The sequence below is a fragment of the Gallinula chloropus genome (genome assembly GCF_964237585.1).
Source record: "Gallinula chloropus genome assembly, chromosome: 2".
Lineage (NCBI taxonomy): Eukaryota > Metazoa > Chordata > Aves > Gruiformes > Rallidae > Gallinula > Gallinula chloropus.
In genome coordinates this window covers 795,076-819,696 of record NC_140086.1, presented here as the reverse complement: position 1 = coordinate 819,696, position 24,621 = coordinate 795,076, and the positions used below count along the sequence as shown (strand labels likewise).

Here is a 24,621-nt window from a genome sequence, read left to right as displayed (position 1 = left end):
GAGGGGGTGGCCGGGCCCCTCCCCCGCCGGCGGCGCGCGCGTCTCCTCGAGCCTCAGCACCACCCACCACGTGCACCACTTCCACAGCCGCCAGGGGGCGCCCGTGGCCATCAACCGCGCGCCCTTCCTCACGCGCGGCGCCCACGGTGAGCGCGGGAAACGGGGGGGGAGGGGGAGGGAGGAGGGAGGGAGGGAGGGGGGGAGGAGGGAGGGGGATGGAGGGGGGGGATGGGGGTGGGGGGGCACAGGGGCAGCGTGGGGAAGGTAACGGGCCTTCGGCCTCGGAGGCAGTAGCGTCGTCATCATCCGCCTCAGCTTCCTCATGGGGAACTGGAGCCTTCATCGTCGTCAGCAGCATCATCATCCTCAGCCTCATCCTCATCATCATCCTCAGCCTCAGCCCCCTCAAGTCCTCTTGAGCCCTCATCATCATCATCCTCCTCCTCAGCCTCAGCCTGGGACCCGCCCCCCCAGGCCTTCATCCTCCTCATCCTCATCATCCTCAGCCCCCTCAAGTCCTCTTGAGCCCTCATCATCATCATCCTCCTCAGCCTCAGCCTGGGACACCCCCCCCCAGGCCTTCATCCTCCTCATCCTCATCATCCTCAGCCCCCTCAAGTCCTCTTGAGCCCTCATCATCATCCTCCTCCTCAGCCTCAGCCTCAGCCTGGGACCCCCCCCCCCAGGCCTTCATCCTCCTCATCCTCATCATCCTCAGCCCCCTCAAGTCCTCTTGAGCCCTCATCATCATCATCATCATCCTCCTCAGCCTCAGCCTGGGACCCCCCCCCCAGGCCTTCATCCTCCTCATCCTCATCATCCTCATCCTCAGCCCCCTCATGGGGACCCAAAGCCGCCTTCTTCATCATCATCATCATCATCATCCTGATCCTCATCCTCATCATCATCATCATCCTCAGGCCCCTCATAGGGACCCTAAGTCTTCATCATCATCATCCTCAGCCTCAGTCCCCTCATAGGGACCAAAAGCCTTCATCATCATCATCATCATCATCCTCATCCTCAGTCCCCTCATAGGGACCCAAAGCCTTCATCATCATCCTCATCCTAATCATCCTCCTCATCATCATCATCATCCTCAGCCCCCTCGAGTCCCCTTGAGCCTTCATCATCATCATCCTCAGCCTCATCCTCATCCTCAGCCCCCTTCATCGTCATCAGCAGCATCATCATCATCATCTTCAGCCTGGGACCCCCCAGGCCTTCATCCTCCTCATCTTCATCATCCTCATCCTCAGTCCCCTCATAGGGACCCAAAGCCTTCATCATCATCATCATCATCCTCATCCTCAGTCCCCTCATAGGGACCCAAAGCCATCATCATCATCATCATCATCATCATCCTCATTATCATCATTATCATCATTATCATCCTCATCCTCAGCCCCCTCAAGTCCCCTTGAGCCTTCATCATCATCATCATCATCATCATCCTCAGGCCCCTCATGGGGACCTAAAGCCTTCATCATCATCATCGTCCTCCTCCTCATCATCATCATCCTCTTCATCCTCAGTCCCCTCATAGAGACCCAAAGCCTTCGTCATCATCATCATCCTCCTCATCATCCTCATCATCCTCATCCTCAGGCCCCTCATAGGGACCCAAAGCCTTCATCATCATCATCCTCATCCTCAGCCCCCTCATAGGGACCCAAAGCTGCCTTCTTCTTCTTCATCATCATCATCATCCTCATCCTCATCATCCTCAGTCCCCTCATAGGGACCCAAAGCCTTCATCATCATCATCATCCTCCTCCTCATCATCCTCATCCTCATCCTCATCCTCATCCTCATCCTCATCCTCATCCTCAGGCCCCTCATAGGGACCCAAAACCTTCATCATCATCATCATCAGCCTCAGCTTCCTCATGGGGAACTGGAGCCTTCATCGTCATCATCATCATCATCATCATCCTCAGCCTCAGCCCCTTCATGGGGACCCAAAGCCTTCATCATCATCATCATCATCATCATCATCATCATCATCATCATCCTCATCCTCAGCCTCAGCCCCTTCATGGGGACCCTAAGCCTTCATCATCATCATCATCATCCTCATCCTCATCCTCATCCTCATCATCATCCTCAGCCCCTTCATGGGGACCCAAAGCCTTCATCATCATCATCATCCACAGCCTCAGTCCCCTCATAGGGACCAAAAGCCTTCATCATCATCATCATCATCATCATCATCCTCATCCTCAGGCCCCTCATAGGGACCCTAAGCCTTCATCATCATCATCATCCTCCTCATCATTATCATCATCCTCATCCTCAGGCCCCTCATAGGGACCAAAAGCCTTCATCATCATCATCATCATCATCCTCCTCCTCATCATCATCATCCTCAGCCTCAGCCCCTTCATGGGGACCCTAAGCCTTCATCATCATCCTCATCCTCCTCATCATCATCATCCTCATCATCCTCAGTCCCCTCATAGGGACCCAAAGCCTTCATCATCATCATCATCCTCCTCCTCATCATCATCATCATCCTCATCCTCAGCCCCCTCAAGTCCCCTTGAGCCTTCATCATCAGCCTCAGCCTCAGCCCCTTCATAGGGACCCAAAGCCTTCATCATCATCATCCTCAGCCCCCTGATGGGGACTTTGAGCCTTCATCCTCCTCATCCTCATCATCATCATCCTCAGTCCCCTCATAGGGACCCAAAGCCTTCATCATCATCATCATCCTCATCCTCAGTCCCCTCATAGGGACCCAAAGCCTTCCTCCTCATCATCCTCATCCTCAGCCCCCTCATGGGGACCTTGAGCCTTCATCGTCATCAGCATCATCATCATCCTCATGGGACCCCCCCCGGGCCTTCATCCTCATCATCCTCAGCCTCACCCCCCTCATGGGGACCTTGAGCCGTCATTGTCGTCATCAGCATCATCATCCTCATGGGACCCCCCTCCCTGGGCCTTCATCCTCCTCATCCTCAGCCTCAGCCTCAGCACCCTCATAGGGACCCAAAGCCTTCATCATCATCCTCAGCCCCCTCGAGTCCCCTTGAGCCTTCCTCCTCCTCCTCCTCCTCCTCCTCATCATCATCATCATCATCAGCCTGGGACCCCCCCCCCGGGCCTTCATCCTCCTCATCCTCAGCCTCAGCCCCCTCATGGGGACCTTGAGCCTTCATCGTCATCATCATCATCATCATTATGGGACCCCCCAGGCCTTCATCCTCCTCATCCTCATCAGCCTCAGCCTCAGCCCCCTCTAAGTCCCCTTGAGCCTTCATCATCATCATCATCATCATCATCATCCTCAGCCCCCTCAAGGGCCCTTGAGCCTTCATCATCCTCCTCCTCCTCCTCCTCCTCCTCCTGGGACCCCCCCCCAGGCCTTCATCCTCCTCATCCTCATCATCCTCCCAGGACCCTCTGTCCTTCCTCCTCTTCTTCCTCCTCCTCCTCCTGGGACCCTCCCAGGCCTTCATCCTCATCCTCACCCTCAACATCCTCATGGGGACCCAAAGCCTTCATCATCATCCTCATCCTCATCCTCAGCATCTTCCCAGGGCCCTCTGGCCTTCCTCCTCCTCCTCCTCTTCCTCCTCCTCTTCCTCCTCTTGGGACCCCTGGGCCTTCATCCTCATCCTCCTCATCAACCTGGGACCCCCCCAAAGCCTTCATCCTCCTCCTCATCCTCATCCTCAGCATCCTCATTGGGACCCAAAGCCTTCAGCCTCTTCTTCCTCTTCCTCCTCCTCCTCCTCCTCATCCTCCTCAGCCTGGGACCCCCCCGGGCCTTCAGCCTCATCATCATCCTCATGGGGACCCAAAGCCTTCATCCTCCTCATCCTCAGCATCCTCCCAGGACACCCTGGCCTTCCTCTTCCTCCTCCTCTTCCTCCTCATCCTGGGACCCCGCCTTGCCTTCATCATCCTCCTCATCCTCAGCCCCCTCATGCGGACCCAAAGCCTTCATCCTCCTCATCCTCACCTTCCTCCCCGGACGCCCAGCCTTCCTCCTCCTCCTCACCCTTCTCCTGGAGACCCAAAGCCTTCATCATCCTCCTCATCCTCCCACTCCTCAGCCTCCCAGGACCCCAAAACCTTCCTCTCCCTCCTCTTCCTCTTCCTCCTCTTCCTGGGATCCCCAGACCTTCCTCCTCATCATCATCCTCAGCACAGGAACCCCTGGGCCTTCATCATCCTCAGCCTCCTCATTCTCACCTTCCTCCTCATCATCATCATCAGCCAGGGACCCCAAAGCCTTCATCATCCTCCTCATCCTCAGCCCCCACATGAGGACCCCAAAGCCTTCATCTTCCTCATCATCCTCATCCTCCTGGGACCCCGGGCTGGGACCCCAAAGCCTTCATCCTCCTCCCCCTCCTCCTCCTCCTCCTCAGCCTGGGACCCCTGGGCCTTCCTCCTCATCCTCCTCATCCTCATCCTTGGACCCTGGGCAGGGACCCCAAAGCCTTCCTCAGCATCCTCCTCCTCCTTTTCCTGGGACCCTCTGGCCTTCCTCCTCCTCCTCCTCCTCCTCCTCAGCCTCAGCTCCCCAGACAGGGACCCCAAAGCCTTCATCATCCTCCTCATCCTCATCATCCTCAGCCTGGGAGCCCCTGGGCCTTCATCCTCCTCATCCTCATCAGCTTGGGACTCCAGGCAGGGACCCTAAAGCCTTCATCATCCTCCTCATCCTCCTCATCCTCATCCTGGGACCCCCCAGCCTTCTTCCTCCCCCTCATCCTCCTCCTCAGCCCCCAGACAGGGACCCAAAGCCTTCATCATCCTCCTCCTCATCCTGAGCACCCCCCCCAGCCTGCCTCAGCCTTCCTCCTCCTCATCATCATCCTCACCCTCCTGGGACCTTTGGCCTTCCTCCTCACCTTCTTCCTCCTCAGCCTCAGCCCAGGGCCTCTGGCCTTCCTCCTCATCATCATCCTCCTCCTTCTCCCCAGCCCAGGACCCCAAAACCTTCCTCCTCCTCTTCCTCCTCAGCCTGGGACCCCCAGACCTTCCTCCTCCTCCTCCTCCTCAGCCCACAGGGACCCCAACCCTCCCTCCTCCTGGGGACCTCCCCACCATCCTTCCTCATCATCCTCCTCCTCCTGAGGAGCCCCCAAACCTTCCTCCTCTTCCTCCCTCTCCTGGGAACCCTCCATTGGCCTTCCTCCTCCTCCTCATCCTCCTCATCATCATCATCATCAGTCTGGGACCCCTCCCCAGGCCTTCATCCTCATCCTCCTCATCAGCCTGGGACCCCCACCAGGCCTTCAGCCTCATCATCATCCTCATGGGGACCCAAAGCCTTCATCCTCATCTTCATCCTCATCCTCAGCATCCTCCCAGGATCCCTGGCCTTCCTCCTCCTCCTCTTCCTCCTCCTCTTCCTGCTCCTCCTGGGACCCCAGGGCCTTCATCCTCCTCATCACCCTCATCAGTCTGGGACCCCCACCCCTCCTCCTCCTCCTCCTCCTCCTCCTCCTCTTGGGGACCTCAACCTCCTCCTTCCTCCTCCCCCTTCCTCCTCCTCTTCCTCATCCTCCTCTTCCTCCTCCTGGGGACCCCAACCTCCCCCTTCCCCCCTCTTCCTCCTCCTCCTCCTCTTCCTTCTCCTCTTCCTCCCTCCTCCTCCTCCTCCTCTTCCTCCTCCTCCTCTTCCTCCTCCTCCTCCTCTTCTTCCTCTTCCTCCTCTTCCTCTTCCTCCTCCTCCTCCTCCTCCTCCTCCTCCTCCTCCTCCTCCTCCTCCTCCTCCTCCTCCTCCTCCTCCTCCTCCTCCTCCTCTTCTTCCTCCTCCTCCTCCTCCTCCTCCTCCTCCTCCTCCTCCTCCTCCTCCTCCTCCTCTTCTTCCTCCTCCTCCTCCTCCTCCTCCTCCTCCTCTCCTCCTCCTCCTCCTCCTCCTCCTCCTCCTCCTCCTCCTCCTCCTCCTCCTCCTCCTCCTCTTCTTCCTCTTCCTCCTCCCCTCTTCATCCTCCTCCTCCTCCTCTTCCTCCTCTTCTTCCTCTTCTTCCTCTTCCTCCTCCTTCTCCTCCTCCTCCTGGGGACCCCAACCTCCCCCTTCCTCCCACTCTTCCTCCCCCTCTTCCTCCTCCTCCTCCTCCCCTCAGGCTGGATTTTGGGGGGGTGTTGGGGGGTGGGGTGTGTGTGCTGGGTGTGACGTCACCAGCGCCCCTCCCCCCTCGCACGCGCGTGTGCAACGGCCGGGGGCGGGGGGTTGCCAGGGAGTGGGGGAGGGGATGGTGTGAGTGTGAGTGTGAGTGTGCCCACGTGAGTGTGAACACCCCGTCGTGCTGGGGGGGGGGGGGGGGGCCCTCGTGCAAGCCTGGGCTGTGGTGTGAGCCCTCGTGCAAGCCCCTCGTGCAAGGTCCACCCCTCGTGCGAGCCCCGCCCCTCGTGTGAGCCCCACCCCTTGTGCAAGGTCCACCCCTCGTGCAAGCCACGCCCCTTGTGTGAGCCCCACCCCTTGTGCAAGGTCCACCCCTCGTGCAAGGTCCAGGCTCCTCGTGCAAGCCACGCCCCTCGTGCAACCCCCCCCCCCTCGTGCAACCCCCCTCCCAACACCCCGGTGCCCCCCCAGGCCCCTCCACCCTGGGGGGGTCCCCACAGCTGGGGGTGTCCACGTGTGTCTGTCCGTGTGTCCGTCTGTCCGTCTGTCCATGTGTCCGTGTGTCCATGTGTCCATGTGTCTGTCTGTCCATGTGTCCGTCTGTCCATGTGTCCGTGTGTCCATGTGTCTGTCTGTCCACATGTGTGTCTGTCCGTGTGTCCGTGTGTCCATGTGTCCGCGTGTCCGTGTGTCCACGTGTGTCTGCCTGTCCATGTGTCTGTCTGTCTGTCCATGTATGTCCACATGTCCTTGTGTCCATGTGTCTGTCTGTCCATGTGTCCGTGTGTCCACATGTCTGCGTGTCTGCGTGTCCGTGTGTCTGTCTGTCTGTGTGTCCGTCTGTCCATGTGTCCGTGTGTCCATGTGTCCGTGTGTCCGTGTCTCTGTGTGTCCGTCTGTCTGTCCATGTGTCTGTGTGTCCATCTGTCTGTGTGTCTGTGCATCCTCATGTCTGTGTGTCCATATGTCCTTGTGTCCATGTGTGTCCGTGTGTCCGTCTGTCCATGTGCCCATGTGTCCCTGTGTGTCCGTGCGTCCATGTGTCCATATGTCCGCCTGTCTGTGTGTCTGTCTGTCCGTGTGTCCATGTCCCCATGTGTCCACATGTCTGCATGTCCGTGTATCTGTCTGTCCATGTGTCCGTGTGTCTGCCTGTCCGTGTGTCCGTCTGTCTGTCCGTGTGTCCGTGTGTCTGCCTGTCTGTGTGTCCACGTCTGCGTGTCCATGTGTCCGTGTGTCTGTCTGTCTGTGTGTCCTCATGTCCGTGTGTCCTCATGTCCATGTGTCATGTGTCTGTGTGTCCATCTGTCTGTGTCCACATGTCTGCGTGTCCGTCTGTCCGTGTGTCCGTGCATCCTCATGTCTGTGTGTCCGTATGTCTGTGTGTCCATATGTCCGTCTGGCTGTGTGTCCATGTGTCCCTGTGTGTCCGTCTGTCCGTGTGTCCCTGTGTATCCGTGTGTCCATGTGTCTTCATGCCCGTGTGTCTTGTCTGTCCATGTGTCCGTCTGTCTGTCCATGTGTGTCCGTGTCTCCTCATGTCCATGTGTCCGTGTGTCCATGTGTCCATGTGTCCGTCTGTCCATGTGTCCATGTGTCTCTGTGTATCTGTGTGTCCGTGTGTCCACATGTCTGCACGTCCGTGTGTCCGTCTGTCCGTGTGTCCATGTGTCCCTGTGTGTCCGTGCGTCCATGTGTCCATATGTCCGTCTGTGTGTCTGTCTGTCCGTGTGTCCATGTCCCCGTGTGTCCACATGTCTGCATGTCCATGTATCTGTCTGTCCATGTGTCCGTGTGTCCGTCTGTCCATCTGTCTGTCCATGTATCCGTGTGTCTGCCTGTCCGTGTGTCCGTCTGTCTGTCCATGTGTCCGTGTGTCCGTCCGTGTGTCCACATGTCTGCATGTCCATGTGTCTGTGTGTCTGCCTGTGTGTCCGTGTGTCCTCATGTCCGTGTGTCCATGTGTCCGTGTGTCCACCTGTCTGTGTCTACATGTCCGTGTGTCCTCATGTCCATGTGTCTCTCTGTCCGTGTGTCTGTCTGTCCATGTGTCTGTGTGTCCATATGTCCTTGTGTCCATGTGTCTGTGTGTCCATGTGTCCGTGTGTCCATGTATCCATGTCTCATGTCCATGCGTCCATGTGTCTGTGTGTCCATGCGTCCGTCTGTCTGTCCATGTGTCCATGTGTCCATCTGTCTGTGTGTCTGTGTGTCCATGTGTCCATGTGTCTGTGTGTCCATGTGTCCATGTTTCTGTGTGTCCATGTGTCTCTCTGTCCATCTGTCCGTCTGTGTGTCCATGTGTCCGTGTGTCCGTGTGTCCGTGTGTCTGTGTGTCCATGTGTCCATGTGTCCGTGTGTCCCTGTGTCCATGTGTCCGTGTGTCCATATGTCCTTGTGTCCGTGTGTCCGTCTGTGTGTCCATGTGTCCATGTGTCCGTCTGTCCCTGTGTCCATATGTCCTTGTGTCCATGTGTCCGTGTGTCCATGTGTCCGTGTGTCCGTATGTCCTTGTGTCCGTCTGTCCGTGTGTCCATCTGTCTGTGTGTCCGTGTGTCCATGTGTCTGTATGTCCATGTGCGCATCTGTCCGTGTGTCCGTGTGTCCATGTGTCCGTATGTCCTTGTGTCCGTCTGTCTGTGTGTCCATCTGTGTGTCCATGTGTCCATATGTCCTTGTGTCCGTGTGTCCGTCTGTCCATGTGTCCGTCTGTCCATGTGTCCGTCTGTCCGTGTGTCCATGTGTCTGTGTGTCCATGTGTCTCTCTGTCCATGTGTCCGTCTGTGTGTCCATGTGTCCGTGTGTCCGTGTGTCCATCTGTCTGTGTGTCCATGTGTCCGCGTGTCCGTGTGTCCGTGTGTCCATCTGTCCGTGTGTCCATGTGTCTGTGTGTCCGTCTGTCCATGCGTGTCCCCATGTCTGTGCCCCTGTCCCCATGTGTCCCCATGGGGGGGGGTCTGACACTGCCCCCCATGTCCGTGTGTCCCCCTGTCCCCCCCATGTCTGTGTGTCCCCATGGGGGGGGGGTCTGACACTGCCCCCCCATGTCCATGTGTCCCCCTGTCCCCCTGTCCCCCACATGCCCCCATGGTGGGGGTGGGGGAGGAGGGTCTGGGGCAGCCCCCCATGTCCCCATGGGGGGGGTTCTGACCCTGTGTGTCCCCCCTCCCCAGCCGGTACCACCTACATCTTCGGGCGGGGGGGGGCTCTCATCACCTACACGTGGCCCCCCAACGACCGCCCCAGCACCCGCGCCGACCGCCTGGCCCTGGGCTTCAGCACGCGCCAGCGCGACGCCGTCCTGATGCGCGTGGAGAGCGCGGCCGGGCTGGGGGACTTCCTGCAGCTCCACATCGTAAGGGGGGCTATGGGGGGCTGGGGGCCACGGGGGGCTATGGGGGGAATGGGGGGAATGGGGGGTAATGGGGCTGGGGGACTTCCTGCAGCTCCACATCGTAAGGGGGGCTATGGGGGGCTGGGGGCTATGGGGGTCTATGGGCAATGGGGGGCTATGGGGGGAATGGGGGGTTAATGGGGCTGGGGGACATCCTGCAGCTCCACATCGTAAGGGGGGGCTATGGGGGGCTGGGGGCCATGGGGGGCTATGGGGGCTATGGGGGGCTATGGGGGGAATGGGGGTATTGGGGGAGAATGGGACTGGGGGGTAATGGTGGGTAATGGGGCTGGGGGACTTCCTGCAGCTCCACATCGTAAGGGGGGCTATGGGGGGCTGGGGGCCACGGGGGGCTATGGGAGTAATGGGGGGCTATGGGGGGAATGAGGGTTAATGGGGCTGGGGGACTTCCTGCAGCTCCACATCGTAAGGGGGGCTATGGGTGGCTGGGGGCTACAGGGGGGCTGTGGGCAATGGGGGGCTATGGGGGCTATGGGGGGCTATAGGGGGAATGGGGGGGAATGGGGTTAATGGGGGGCTATGGGGAGAATGAGGGTTAATGGGGCTGGGGGACTTCCTGCAGCTCCACATCGTAAGGGGGGCTATGGGGGGCTGGGGGCAATGGGGGGCTATGGGGGGCTATGGGGGGAATGGGGGTATTGGGGGAGAATGGGACTGGGGGGTAATGGTGGGTAATGGGGCTGGGGGACTTCCTGCAGCTCCACATCGTAAGGGGGGCTATGGGGGGCTGGGGGCCACGGGGGGCTATGGGGGGAATGGGGGGCTATAGGGGGAATGGGGGGTAATGGGGCTGGGGGACTTCCTGCAGCTCCACATCGTAAGGGGGGCTATGGGGGGCTGGGGGCAATGGGGGGCTATGGGGGCTATGGGGGGAATGGGGGGCTCTGGGGGGAATTGGGGGTAATGGGGCTGGGGGACTTCCTGCAGCTCCACATCATAAGGGGGGCTATGGGGGGCTATGGGGGCTATGGGGGGTCTGTGGGCAATGGAGGGCTATGGGGGTAATGGGGCTGGGGGACTTCCTACAGCTCCACATTGTAAGGGGGGGCTATGGGGGGCTGGGGGCAATGGGGGGTCTATGGGCAATGGGGGCCTATGGGGGGAATGGGGGTTAATGGGGCTGGGGGACATCCTGCAGCTCCACATCATAAGGGGGGTTCTATGTGGGGTCTGGGGTCTTTGTGCTATGGGGGGTCTATGGGCAATGGGGGACTATGGGGGGAATGGGGGGTATTGGGGCTGGGGGACTTCCTGCAGCTCCACATCATAAGGGGGGGACTATGGGGGGGCTACGGGCTATGGGGGGACCTGGGGGGGAATGGGGGGGCTATGGGGGGCTGGGGGGTAATGGGGGCTATGGGGGGGGTAATGGGGCTGGGGGGGCTTCCAGCAGCTCCACATCGTAAGGGGGGCTATGGGGGGCTGGGGGCTATGGGGGGTCTGTGGGTATTGGGGGACTGTGGGGGGAATGGGGGCTATGGGGGGAATGGGGGGCTATGGGAGGAATGGGGGGCTATGGGGGGAATGGGGGCCTATGGGGGGAATGGGGCTGGGGGACTTCCTGCAGCTCCACATCGTAAGTGGGGGGTCTATGGGGGGTCTGGGGTCTTTGGGCTATGGGGGGTCTATGTGGGGTCTGGGGTCTTTGTGCTATGGGGGGTTTATGGGCAATGGGGGGCAATGGGGGGCTATAGGGTGTAATGGGGCTGGGGGACTTCCTGCAGCTCCACATCATAAGGGGGGGACTATGGGGGGGCTACGGGCTATGGGGGGACCTGGGGGGGAATGGGGGGGTAATTTGGGCTATGGGAGGTAATGGGGCTGGGGGCTTCCTGCAGCTCCACATCGTAAGGGGGGTCTGGGGTCTATGGGGGTCTGGGGGGTAATGGGGGCTATGGGGGGGGTAATGGGGCTGGGGGGGCTTCCTGCTGCTCCACATCATGAGTGGAAATGGGGGAGGGGGGGGAAGCAGGAAGTGGGGGGGGAAATGGGGAGGGGGATGTGGGGGTGTCCTGTAGCATCATATGGTGAGGGGAAGTGGGGAGGAAGCAGGAAGCGGGGGGGGAAGTGGAGGGGAAACAGGAGGGGAAGTGGGGAGGAAGCAGGAAGCAGGGGGGGGAAGTGGAGGGGAAACAGGAGGGGAAGTGGGGAGGAAGCAGGAAGCAGGGGGGAAAGTGGAGGGGAAACAGGAGGGGAAGTGGGGAGGAAGCAGGAAGCGGGGGGGGGAAGTGGAGGGGAAACGGGGGGAAGTGGGGGGTGGGGGTCTTCCTGCTGTTCCACATCATAAGGGAAGCTGGGGGGGGGAAGTGGGGGGGAAATGGGGGGGGAAGCAGGGGGAAATGGGGGGAGAAGGGGGGGAGGAAATGGGGGGGCCAAGGGGGGGCTTCCTCCAGCCCCACATCATAAGGGAAGCAGGGGGAAGTGGGGGGGATGTGGGGGGCAATGGAGGGTGGGGGGCTTCCTCCAGCTCCACATCATAAGGGGAAGTGCAGGGGGAAGTGGAGAGGAAATGGGGAGGAAGTGGGGGGGAAATGGGGGGGTGGGGGGCTTCCTGCAGCTCCACATCATAAGGGAAGCTGGGGGGGGGAAGTGGGGGGGCAATGGGGGGGGTCAGGGGCTGGGCACCTTCCTCCAGCTCCACAGTGTGAAGGCGGAAGTGGGGGGGAAATGAGGGGGGGGGGCAGGGGGAAATGAGGCCCTTCCTGCAGCCCCACATCACTGGGGAGGGGGGATTGGGGGGGGGGGTATGTGGGGCAATTGACCCCCAACACCCCCCACCCAACACACCCCCACACCCCAAAACACTGCAGGGGGGACCCTGGTGTCATCTGTGCTGGGGGGGGAGGGGGGTTGGGGCAGTTGTGGGGTACCCATGGGGCAATTATGACCCCCAAAACCCCCCCAACACCCCAAAACGCTGCAGGGGGGACCCCAGGGGTGATGGGGGGGCTGCAGGAGGGACCCCCTGGGGTGATGACGGTGATGATGGTGATGGGGGTGATGAAGATGATGGGGGAGCTGGGTGTCTGTGGGGCAGATATGGGGCAGATATGGGGCAGTTGTGACCCCCAACACCCCAAAACGCTGCCGGGGGGACCCCAGGGGTGATGATGATGGGACCCCCTGGGGTGATGATGGTGATGGGGATGATGATGATGGGGGGCTGGGTGTCTGTGTGGTCCCCTCTGTGGGTGGGTGGGTGGGTGGGTGGGTGGTCTCCGCGGATGGCGCCGTGGGGCCGGGACCCACAGCTGTGTGTGTGTGTGTGTGTGTGTGTGTCCCTCACCCCCCACCCCAACCCCGCAGGCGCAGGGGGCCGTGGGGGCACTGGGTGTCCATGGAGCAGCTATAGGGCAGATGTGGGGCAGATATGGGGCAATTATGACCCCCCACACCCCAAAATGCTGCAGGGGGGACCCCAGGGGTGATGGGGGGGCTGTAGGAGGGACCCCCTGGGGTGATGATGGTGACGATGATGATGGGGGTGATGATGATGATGGGGGAGCTGGGTGGCTGTGGGGCAGATGTGGGGCAGATATGGGGCAGTTGTGACCCCCAACACCCCAAAACACTGCAGGGGGGACCCCAGGGGTGAGGTGGGGGCTGCAGGAGGGACCCCCTGGGGTGATGATGGTGATGATGATGATGGGGGTGATGGTCATGATGTGGGAGCTGGGTGGCTGTGGGGCATCTCTGGGGCACACATGGGGCAATTATGACCCCCAACACCCTCTCACCCCCCAAAAATGCTGCAGGGGGGACCCCAGGGGTGATGGGGGGGCTGCAGGAGGGACCCCCAGGGGTGATGGTGGTGATGATGGTGATTGGGGGGCTGGGTGTCTGTGGGGCAGATGTGGGGCAGTTGTGACCCCCAACACCCCAAAACACTGCAGGGGGGACCCCAGGGGTGATGATGATGGGACCCCCTGGGGTGATGATGGTGATGGGGATGATGATGATGATGGGGGGCTGGGTGCCTGTGTGGTCCCCTCTGTGGGTGGGTGGGTGGTCTCCGCGGATGGCGCCGTGGGGCCGGGACCCACAGCTGTGTGTGTGTCCCCCACCCCCCACCCCAACCTCGCAGGCACAGGGGGCTGTGGGGGCACTGGGTGTCCATGGGGCAGCTATAGGGCAGATATGGGGCACATATGGGGCAATTATGACCCCCATAACCCCCCCACCCCAGCCCAAAATGCTGCAGGGGGGACCCCAGGGGTGATGGGGGTGATGATGGCGATGATGATGATGGGGAGGTGGGTGGTTGTGGGGCAGATGTGGGGCAGCTGTGGGGCAGATATGGGGCAAATATGACCCCACACACCCCAAAATGCTCCAGGGGGGACCCCAAGGGTGATGATGGTGATGGGGGGCTGGGTGTCTGTGGGGCAGATATGGGGGTGCTGGGTGTCTGTGAGGCAGATATGGGGCAGTTGTGACCCCCAACACCCCAAAACACTGCAGGGGGGACCCCAGGGGTGATGGGGGGGCTGCAGGAGGGACCCCCTGGGGTGATGATGGTGATGGTGATGATGGGGGTGATGATGATGATGGGGGTGCTGGGTGGCTGTGGGGCAGATGTGGGGCAGATATGGGGCAATTATGACCCCCCACACCCCAAAATGCTGCAGGGGGGACCCCAGGGGTGATGGGGGGGCTGCAGGAGGTACCCCCAGAGGTGATGATGGTGATGATGGTGATGGGAGTGATGATGATGATGGGGGAGCTGGGTGGCTGTGGGGCATCTCTGGGGCACACATGGGGCAATTATAACCCCCAACACCCCCCCCACCCCAAAATGCTGCAGGGGGGACCCCAGGGGTGATGGGTGGGCTGCAGGAGGGACCCCCAGGGGTGATGATGGTGATGGGGGGCTGGGTGTCTGTGGGGCAGATATGGGGCAGTTGTGACCCCCCAACACCCCAAAACACTGCAGGGGGGACCCCAGGGGTGATGATGGTGGGACCCCCTGGGGTGATGATGGTGATGATGGTGATGGGGATGATGATGATGATGTGGGAGCTGGGTGGCTGTGGGGCAGATATGGGGCAGATATGGGGCAGTTGTGACCCCCCAACACCCCAAAACACTGTAGGAGGAACCCCCTGGGGTGATGATGATGGGACCCCCTGGGGTGATGATGGTGATGGGGATGATGATGGTGATGGGGGGCTGGGTGGTCCCCTCTGTGGGTGGGTGGGTGGTCTCCGCGGATGGCGCCGTGGGGCCAGGACCCACAGCTGTGTGTGTGTCCCCCTCACCCCCCACCCCAACCTCGCAGGCACAGGGGGCTGTGGGGGCACTGGGTGTCCATGGGGCAGCTATAGGGCAGATATGGGGCACATATGGGGCAATTATGACCCCCCACACCCCAAAATGCTGCAGGGGGGACCCCTGGGGTGATGATGATGATGGGGGTGATGATGGTGATGGCAGGGCTGGGTGTCTGTGGTGCAGATATGGGGCAGTTGTGACCCCCCACACCCCAAAACACTGCAGGGGGGACCCCAGGGGTGACGATGATGGGACCCCCTGGGGTGATGACGGTGATGGGGATGATGATGGTGATGGGGGAGCTGGGTGGCTGTGGGGCAGATGTGGGGCAGATGTGGGGCAGTTGTGACCCCCAACACCCCAAAACGCTGCAGGGGGGACCCCAGGGGTGATGATGATGGGACCCCCTGGGGTGATGATGGTGATGGGGGTGATGATGATGATGGGGGTGATGATGATGATGGGGGAGCTGGGTGGCTGTGGGGCAGATATGGGGCAGATATGGGGCAGTTGTGACCCCCAACACCCCAAAACACTGCAGGAGGGACCCCCTGGGGTGATGATGATGATGGGGATGATGATGGTGATGGGGATGATGATGATGATGGGCGGGCTGGGTGTCTGTGTGGTCCCCTCTGTGGGTGGGTGAGTGGGTGGGTGGGTGGTCTCCGCGGATGGCGCCGTGGGGCCGGGACCCACAGCTCTGTGTGTGTGTGTGTGTGTCCCTCCCCCCCCACCCCAACCCCGCAGGCTCAGGGGGCTGTGGGGGCGCTGGGTCTCCATGGGGCAGCTATAGGGCAGATATGGGGCAGATGTGGGGCAATTACAACCCCCATAACCCCCCCACCCCAGCCCAAAATGCTGCAGGGAGGACCCCAGGGGTGATGGGGGGGCTGCAGGAGGGACCCCCTGGGGTGATGATGGTGATGGGGATGATGATGGTGATGGGGGAGCTGGGTGGCTGTGGGGCAGATGTGGGGCAGATGTGGGGCAGTTGTGACCCCCAACACCCCAAAACGCTGCAGGGGGGACCCCAGGGGTGATGATGATGGGACCCCCTGGGGTGATGATGGTGATGGGGATGATGATGATGATGGGGGGCTGGGTGGTCCCCTCTGTGGGTGGGTGGGTGGTCTCCGCGGATGGCGCCGTGGGGCCAGGACCCACAGCTGTGTGTGTGTGTGTGTGTCCCTCCCCACACCCCAACCCCGCAGGCACAGGGGGCTGTGGGGGCACTGGGTGTCCATGGGGCAGCTATAGGGCAGATATGGGGCACATATGGGGCAATTATGACCCCCAACACCCCCCACCCCACCCCAAAATGCTGCAGGAGGGACCCCAGGGGTGATGGGGGTGATGGGGGTGATGATGATGATGGGGGAGCTGGGTGGCTGTGGGGCAGCTGTGGGGCAGATATGGGGCAATTATGACCCCCCACACCCCAAAATGCTGCAGGGGGGACCCCTGGGGTGATGATGATGATGGGGGTGATGATGGTGATGGCAGGGCTGGGTGTCTGTGGGGCAGATATGGGGCAGTTGTGACCCCCAACACCCCAAAGCACTGCAGGGGGGACCCCAGGGGTGATGGGGGGGCTGCAGGACGACCCCCTGGGGTGATGATGGTGATGATGGTGATGGGGGGCTGGGGGGTGCTGAGTGTCTGTGGGGCAGATTTGGGGCAGTTGTGACCCCCAACACCCCAAAACACTGCAGGGGGGACCCCAGGGGTGATGGGGGGGCTGCAGGACGACCCCCTGGGGTGATGATGGTGATGATGGTGATGGGGGGCTGGGGGGTGCTGGGTGTCTGTGGGGCAGATTTGGGGCAGTTGTGACCCCCAACACCCCAAAACACTGCAGGGGGGACCCCAGGGGTGATGGGGGGGCTGCAGGAGGAACCCCCTGGGGTGATGATGATGATGGGGGGATGATGATGATGGGGGAGCTGGGTGGCTGTGGGGCAGATATGGGGCAGTTGTGACCCCCAACACCCCAAAATGCTGCAGGGGGGACCCCAGGGGTGATGGGGGGGCTGCAGGAGGGATCCCCTGGGGTGATGATGGTGATGATGGTGCTGGGGGTGATGATGATGATGGGGGAGCTGGATGTCTGTGGGGCAGATATGGGGCAGTTGTGACCCCCAACACCCCAAAACACTGCAGGAGGGACCCCCTGGGGTGATGATGGTGATGGGGATGATGATGGTGATGGGGATGATGATGATGATGGGGGTGCTGGGTGCCTGGGTGGTCCCCTCTGTGGGTGGGTGGGTGGTCTCCGCGGATGGCGCCGTGGGGCCGGGACCCACAGGTGTGTGTGTGTGTGTGTGTCCCACCCCCCACCCCAACCCTGCAGGCGCAGGGGGCCGTGGGGGCACTGGGTGTCCATGGGGCAGCTATAGGGCAGATATGGGGCACATATGGGGCAATTATGACCCCCAACACCCCAAAATGCTGCAGGGGGGACCCCAGGGGTGATGATGATGGGACCCCCTGGGGTGATGACGGTGATGGGGATGATGATGGTGATGGGGGAGCTGGGTGGCTGTGGGGCAGATGTGGGGCAGATGTGGGGCAGTTGTGACCCCCAACACCCCAAAACGCTGCAGGGGGGACCCCAGGGGTGATGATGATGGGACCCCCTGGGGTGATGATGATGATGGGGGTGATGATGATGGTGATGGGGATGATGATGATGGGGGGCTGGGTGCCTGTGTGGTCCCCTCTGTGGGTGGGTGAGTGGGTGGGTGGGTGGTCTCCGCGGATGGCGCCGTGGGGCCGGGACCCACAGGTGTGTGTGTGTCCCCCTCCCCACACCCCAACCCCGCAGGCGCAGGGGGCCGTGGGGGTGCTGTTCAACGTGGGCACCGAGGACATCGCGCTGGAGGAGCGGGGGGCGGCCGTCAGCGACGGGCGCTTCCACGTCGTCCGCTTCACCCGCAGCGGCGGCAACGCCACCCTACAAGTGGACGGCGGCCCCCTGCACGAGCGCTACCCCCCAGGTACCCCCACGGCCCCCCGCGGGGCGCCCCACCGCAGCCAGAGGCTCCGACAGGCACCTGGGGGCACCCCAGGGGTACCCTAGGGCATCTATAGGCACACTGAGGGCACCCTATGGCATCTATAGGCACACTTAGGGCACCCTATGGCACCCATGGGGACACCCTATAGCACCTACAGGCACCCTAGGGGCACCCTATGGCACACTGAGGGCATCCTATGGCACCCACAGGGACATCCTATAGCACCTATAGGCACCCCAGGGGCACCCCATGGCACACTAAGGGCATCCTATGGCATCTATAGGCATCCCAGGGGCACCCTATGGCATCTATAGGCACCCCAGGGTCACCCTACAGCATCTATAGGCATCCTAGGAGCACCCCATGGCACACTGAGGGCACCCTATGGCATCTATTGGCACCCCAGGGGCACCCTATGGCACACTGAGGGCATCCTATGGCACCCATGGGGACGTCCTATAGCACCTACAGGCACCCCAGGGGCACCCCATGGCACACTGAGGGCACCCCATGGCATCTATAGGCACCCCAAGGACACCCCATGGCACACTGAGGGCACCCCATGGCATCTATAGGCACCCCAGGGGCACCCTACAGCATCTATAGGCATCTTAGGGGCACCCCATGGCACACTGAGGGCACCCCATGGCATCTATTGGCACCCCAGGGGCACCCTACAGCATCTATAGGCATCCCAGGGGCACCCCATGGCACACTGAGGGCACCCCATGGCATCTATAGGCACCCCAGGGACACCCTATGGCACACTGAGGGGCACCCTGTGGCACCCATGGGGACATCCTATAGCACCTACAGGCACCCCCGGGGCACCCCATGACATTTATAGGCACCCCAGGGACACCCTATGGCACACTGAGGGCACCCTATGGCATCTATAGGCATCCCGGGGGTACCCTGTGGCATCTATAGGCACACTTAGGGCACCCTTTGGCACCCATGGGGACATCCTATAGCACCTATAGGCACCCCAGGGCACACTGAGGGCACCCCATGGCATCTATAGGCATCCTGGGGGTACCCTATGGCATTTATAGGCACACTGAGGGCACCCTTTGGCATCTATAGGCACCCCAGGGGCACCCTATGGCATCTATTGGCACCCCAGGGGCACCCTACAGCATCTATAGGCATCCCAGGGGCACCCTATGGCATATATAGGCACACTGACGGCACACTATGGCATCTATAGGCACACCTTGGGCACCCTGTGGCACCCATGGGGACACCCTCTAGCATCTACAGGCACCCCAGGGACACCCCGTGGCACACTGAGGGCATCCTGTGGCATCTATAGGCACCCCAGGGACACCCCATGACATTTATAGGCACCCCAGGGGCACCCCATGGCACACTGAGGGCACCCTATGGCATCTATAGGCATCCTGGGGGTACCCTATGGCATCTATAGGCACACTTAGGGCACCCTTTGGCATCTATAGGCATCCCAGGGGCACCCTACAGCATCTATAGGCACACTGAGGGCACCCATTGGCATCTATAGGCATCCCGGGGGTACTCTATGGCATCTATAGGCACACTGAGGGCACCCTATGGTATCCATGGCGGCACCCTATAACACCTATAGACACACCAGGGCATCCTATGGCATCTATAGACACCCCAGGGGTACCTTACGGCATCTATGGGCACACCGAGGGCACCCTATGGCACCTGTAGGCACACTGAGGGGACCCTATGGCACCTATGGAGACATCCTATAACACCTATAGGCACCCCAGCGACACCCCATAGCACCTATAGGCACACTGAGGGCACACTATGGCACCTATGGGTACATCTTATAACACCTATAGACACCCAGGGGCACCCTATAGCATCTATAGGCACCTCAGGGGCACCCCATGGCATCTATAGGCACCCCTGGGACACCATATAGCACCTATAGGCAACCCTGGGACACCCCATAGCACCTTTAGGCACACTGAGGGCACCCTATGGCACCTATGGGGACATCTTAGAGCACCTATAGGCACCCTGGGGGCACCCTATGGCATCTATAGGCACCCCTGGGACACCCTATGGCATCTATAGGCACCCTAAGGCACCTATGGGGACATCATATAACACCTATAGGCACCCCGGGGGCACCCTATGGCATCTATAGGCACCCCTGAGACACCCCATAGCACCTATAGGCACACTGAGGGCACCCTATGGCACCTATGGGGACATCATATAGCACCTATAGGCACCCTGGGGGCACCCTATGGCATCTATAGGCACCCTGCAGCACACTGAGGGCACCCCATGGGGACACCCCCCAGCACCCATAGGCACCCCCATCACCCTATGGAACCTATAGGCACCCCAGCCCCCCCATCCCACCCCAGCCCCCCCTCCCACTAACGACCCCCCCAGCCCCAATTAAGAGCAGCGACAGCTAACGAGGGCGCTAACGAAGGGGCCACCCCCCCTCCTCCCCCCGCCCCCCCTAACGCCCCCCTAAAGGCCTCATAAACCCCTCCCCCACCCCCCACCGGTGACATCACAGCCCGGTGATGACATCACGGCTCTGACCCTTGGCCACGCCCCCCGGTGACGTCATGGGGGGGCAGCGGTGACGTCACGGCCCCCCAGGGCCGGTGGCGCCATGGTGACGTCATCGGCGATGCCGGTGGTGGTGTCACGGTCCCGTCCTGGTGACGTCATCGCGCCGCGGTGACGTCATCGGTGACGCTGTGGGCCCCCCCCCCCCAACCTGGGCCTGGGTGACGCCGGCGGCTGGGGGTGACGTCACCTGTGGTGCTGGTGGTGACGTCACGGTTCCGTCCCGGTGACGACGACGCCCCGTGGTGACGTCATCGGCGATGCCGGTGGTGATGTCACGAGGCCGATGCCCCGTGGTGACGTCATCGGGGACACCGGTGGCTCCATCCCGGTGACGCCACCGCCCTGTGGTGACGTCATCGGGGACACCGGTGGCTCCATCCCAGTGGCGACGACGCCCCGTGGTGACGTCATCGGCGATGCCACTGTGCGGCGCCGTGACGTCACCGCCGGCATCGCCGATGACGTCACGATCCCGCCGCCACGCTTCTGTCCCCGCGCCACGGGGGACGTCATAGATCCCCCCGGTGACGTCACCGGCGACGTCATAGCGCCGCGGTGACATCACTGATGACGCCATAGCGCCCTGGTGACGTCACCGGCGACGTCGTAGCGCCGCGGTGACATCACTGATGACGTCATAGCACCGCGGTGACATCACCGGCGACGTCATAGCACCCCAGTGACATCACTGGCGACGTCATAGCGCCGCGGTGACATCACCGATGATGTCACAGCGCCGCGGTGACGCCACCCGTGACACCAACCCGACATCGGCGCCGCCGCCGCCATCGCTGCCACCGAGTCCCCCCCCTTCCCCAACCCCCCTCCTCCTCCTCCTCCTCCTCTTCCCCCACCCCCACCCCCCCCTCCCCAATCCCCTTCCCCTCGGCCGTGCGTCGCCGTGACGTCATCGCGCCGGGCGCGTGCCGTAACCCCTCTTCTCCTCCCTCCGAAGGCAGCGGGGACAGCGAGCGGCTGGCGCTGGCGCGGCAGCGCATCCCCTACCGCCTGGGGCGGGTGGTCGATGAGTGGCTGCTCGACAAAGGTAACGCGGCCCACCCACCCACCCACCCCCCCCCCCAATACTCCCACCCACCCACCCACCCACCCCACCCCCCGGGGATGCCAGGCACAGGGGGGGCTGCCCACCTTCCCCACCCAAAAAACCACAGCCCACCCGCCTGTCGGGGTGAACAGCTGGTGGGGGGGGTGCCCAGATGTTTGGGGACCCAGGTGTTTGGGGACACAGATGTTTGGGTACCTGGATGTTTGGGGACCCAGATGTTTGGGCACCCAGATGTTTGGGTACCCGGGTGTTTGGGTACCTGGATGTTCAGAGACCCAGATGTTTGGGGACCCAGATGTTTGGGCACCCAGGTGTTTGGGCACCCAGGTGTTTGGGTACCTGGATGATCAGGGACCCAGATGTTTGGGGACCCAGATGTTTGGGCACCCAGGTGTTTGGGCACCCGGGTGTTTGGGTACCTGGATGTTCAGAGACCCAGATGTTTGGGCACCCAGATGTTTGGGTACCTGGGGGTTTGGACACCCAGATGTTTAGGTACCCAGATGTTCAGAGACCCAGGTGTTTGGGCACCCAGGTGTTTGGGTACCTGGGGGTTTGGGTACCTGGGTGTTCAGGGACCCAGGTGTTTGGGGACCCAGATGTTTGGGTACCTGGGTGTTCAGGGACCCAGATGTTCAGGGACCCAGATGTTTAGGGACCCAGGCACCTTGGCACCCAGGTGTTCAGGGACCTAGATGTTCAGGGACCCAGATGTTTGGGCACCCAGGTGTTTGGGGACCTGGGTGTTTGGGCACCCAGATGTTTGGGCACCCAGATGTTTGGGTACCTGGGTGTTTGGCCACCCAACTGTTTGGGGACCCAGGTGTTTGGGCACCCAGGTGTTCAGGGACCCAGATATTTGGGCACCTGGATGTTGGGGCACCCAGATTTTGGGGCACCCAGATGTGGGAGCACCTGGATGTTCAGGGACTCAGATGTTCGGGCACCTGGATGTTTGGGCACCCAGATGTTGGGGGACCTGGGTCTTTGAGCACCTGGGTGTTCAGGGACCCAGATGTTTGGGCACCCAGATGTTTGGGCACCCAGATGTTGGGGGACCTGGGTCTTCGAGCACCCAGGTGTTCAGGGACCCAGATGTTTGGGCACCCAGATGTTGGGGGACCTGGGTCTTTGAGCACCCGGTTGTTCAGGGACCCAGATGTTTGGGCACCCAGATGTTTGGGCACCCAGATGTTGGGGGACCCGGGTCTTTGAGCACCTGGGTGTTCAGGGACCCAGATGTTCAGGGACCCAGATGTTCGGGCACCCAGATGTTTGGGCACCCAGATGTTGGGGGACCTGGGTCTTTGAGCACCCAGATGCTCAGGGACCCAGATGTTTGGGCGCCCAGATGTTTGGTGCACCCAGCACCCCAATATCCAGGCACCCAGCACCACCCCCCCACCCACCCACCCAGCTGTTTTCAGCCCCCCACCCCTTTTTCTTCAGGGAGGGCCTCAGCCCCGCCCCCTCATGATTACCCTCATTAACCTCATTAACCTCATTAACCCGCCTGGTTAAAGGGACTTTAACGAACTTAACCGCCCCCCTAAACCGCGCTTTAACCCTTTGAGTGCTGCCGACCCCCCCCCCACAGCCCACCCCCCCCCCCACGCCCCCTCCCCCCCCCACCTAAACCAGCATAAACCAAGCTAAAACCCGCATAATAACCGCACTAATTAGCGACACTAATTGGCCACCTAACGAACCCCACCCCCCCCCGAGGGTGGGGGGGTCTTGCACGAGGGGCGTGCGAAGGAAAGAAGGGGGGGGGGGTGTTTGGGGAGGGGGAGGGGGGGGTAAAGGGGCTGTGCGCTCGTGCGTCGCACGAGGATGGGGTGAGCCCCTCCCCCCTCCTCTACACCCTAACCCCCCCCCCCTCAATCCCCCCCCCGCCCCAAAACTCACTATACACCCCCCCCCCTCACTCCAGCACCCCCCACCCCCACCCCCGGCCCTGTGTCAGGCAGGAGCCCCCCAACCCCCCCCCCAACCCCCCCCATCCCCCCAACTGGAGCCCCCGGCGCAGCTCAGAGGGTTAAAGGGGGGGCGGGGGGGGGAGGAGGGGGTGGGGGGATGGGGGGTGTGTTCTGGGGGGGGGGGGTCCCTTTAACTGGGGGGTGGGGGAGGGGCTGTGATGCGCATGGCGGTCGGGTCGTCGTGTCGCGTGTGCCCCCCCCCCCCCCCCCATCCCCCTTCCTCCTCCCTCCTCCTCCTCCCGTGTGTGACACGCCCGGTGCTTGTGCAAGGCCCTCGTGCGACGCACCCCGTGGCACGTGCACAACCCCCCCCCGCCCCTATCCCTTGGGTGATGCATGTGGGGTGCCCCCCCCCACGTCCTCCATCCCTTGTGTGACCCCTTCGTGCATCGCACGAGGCTCCTGAGCCCCCCACCCCATCCCTCATGCGACCCCTCGTGTGACCCCTTGTGTGACCCCTCGTGCGACCCCTCGTGTGCCCCCTCGTGCAAAACCCCCTCCTCGTACATCACACACCCTGACCCCCCTCACCTCACCCCTCATGTGATCCCTCATGTGACCCCTTGTGTGACCCCTTGTGTGACCCCTCGTGTGACCTCTCGTGTGACCCCTTGTGTGACCCCTCATGTGACCCCCTTGTGTGACCCCTTGTGCATTGCACACCCTGACCCACCCCTCACCCCACCCCTCGTGCACACCCCTCGTGCAAAACCCCCCTCCTCGTGCATCGCACACCCTGACCATGCACCCTGAGCCCCCTCACACCACCCCTCGTGCGACCCCTTGTGCGACCCCTCGTGTGACCCCCTCGTGCATCACACAACCTGACCCCCCTCACCCCATCCCTCGTGTGACCCCTTGTGTGACCCCCTCGTGTGACCTCCTCGTGCAAAACCCCCTCGTGCATCACACGCCCTGACCCCCCTCACCCCATCCCTCGTGTGACCCCTCGTGTGACCCCTCATGTGACCCCCTCGTGTGACCCCTCGTGTGACCCCTTGTGCAAAACCCCCTCGTGCATCACACACCCTGACCCCCCCATCACCCCTCGTGTGACCCCTCGTGTGCCCCCCTCGTGCAACCCCCCCCCTCTATCCAACCTCCTGGTGCGACTCCCCCCCTCCCCTCCTCCTCCCCACCCCCCTCCTCCTCCTCCTATCCCCCCCCCCCACAACCCCCCCCTCCTC

General features: G+C 61.8%; 1 protein-coding gene across 1 annotated transcript in view; it reads left to right on the top strand.

Annotated features, from left to right (window-relative positions):
- LOC311205743 (neurexin-2-beta-like) overlaps positions 1-22,976 on the top strand; it is a gene marked incomplete at both ends in the record, with an annotated part of 23,220 nt that extends 244 nt beyond the window's left edge. Inside the window, 5 exons of the mRNA XM_084280239.1 lie at positions 88-146; positions 9,262-9,443; positions 17,605-17,776; positions 21,345-21,434; positions 22,909-22,976. Coding sequence (XP_084136365.1) covers positions 88-146; positions 9,262-9,443; positions 17,605-17,776; positions 21,345-21,434; positions 22,909-22,976 — 571 coding nt within the window. The remainder of the gene's footprint in view (positions 1-87; positions 147-9,261; positions 9,444-17,604; positions 17,777-21,344; positions 21,435-22,908) is intronic.
- Positions 22,977-24,621: the final 1,645 nt, after the last annotated feature.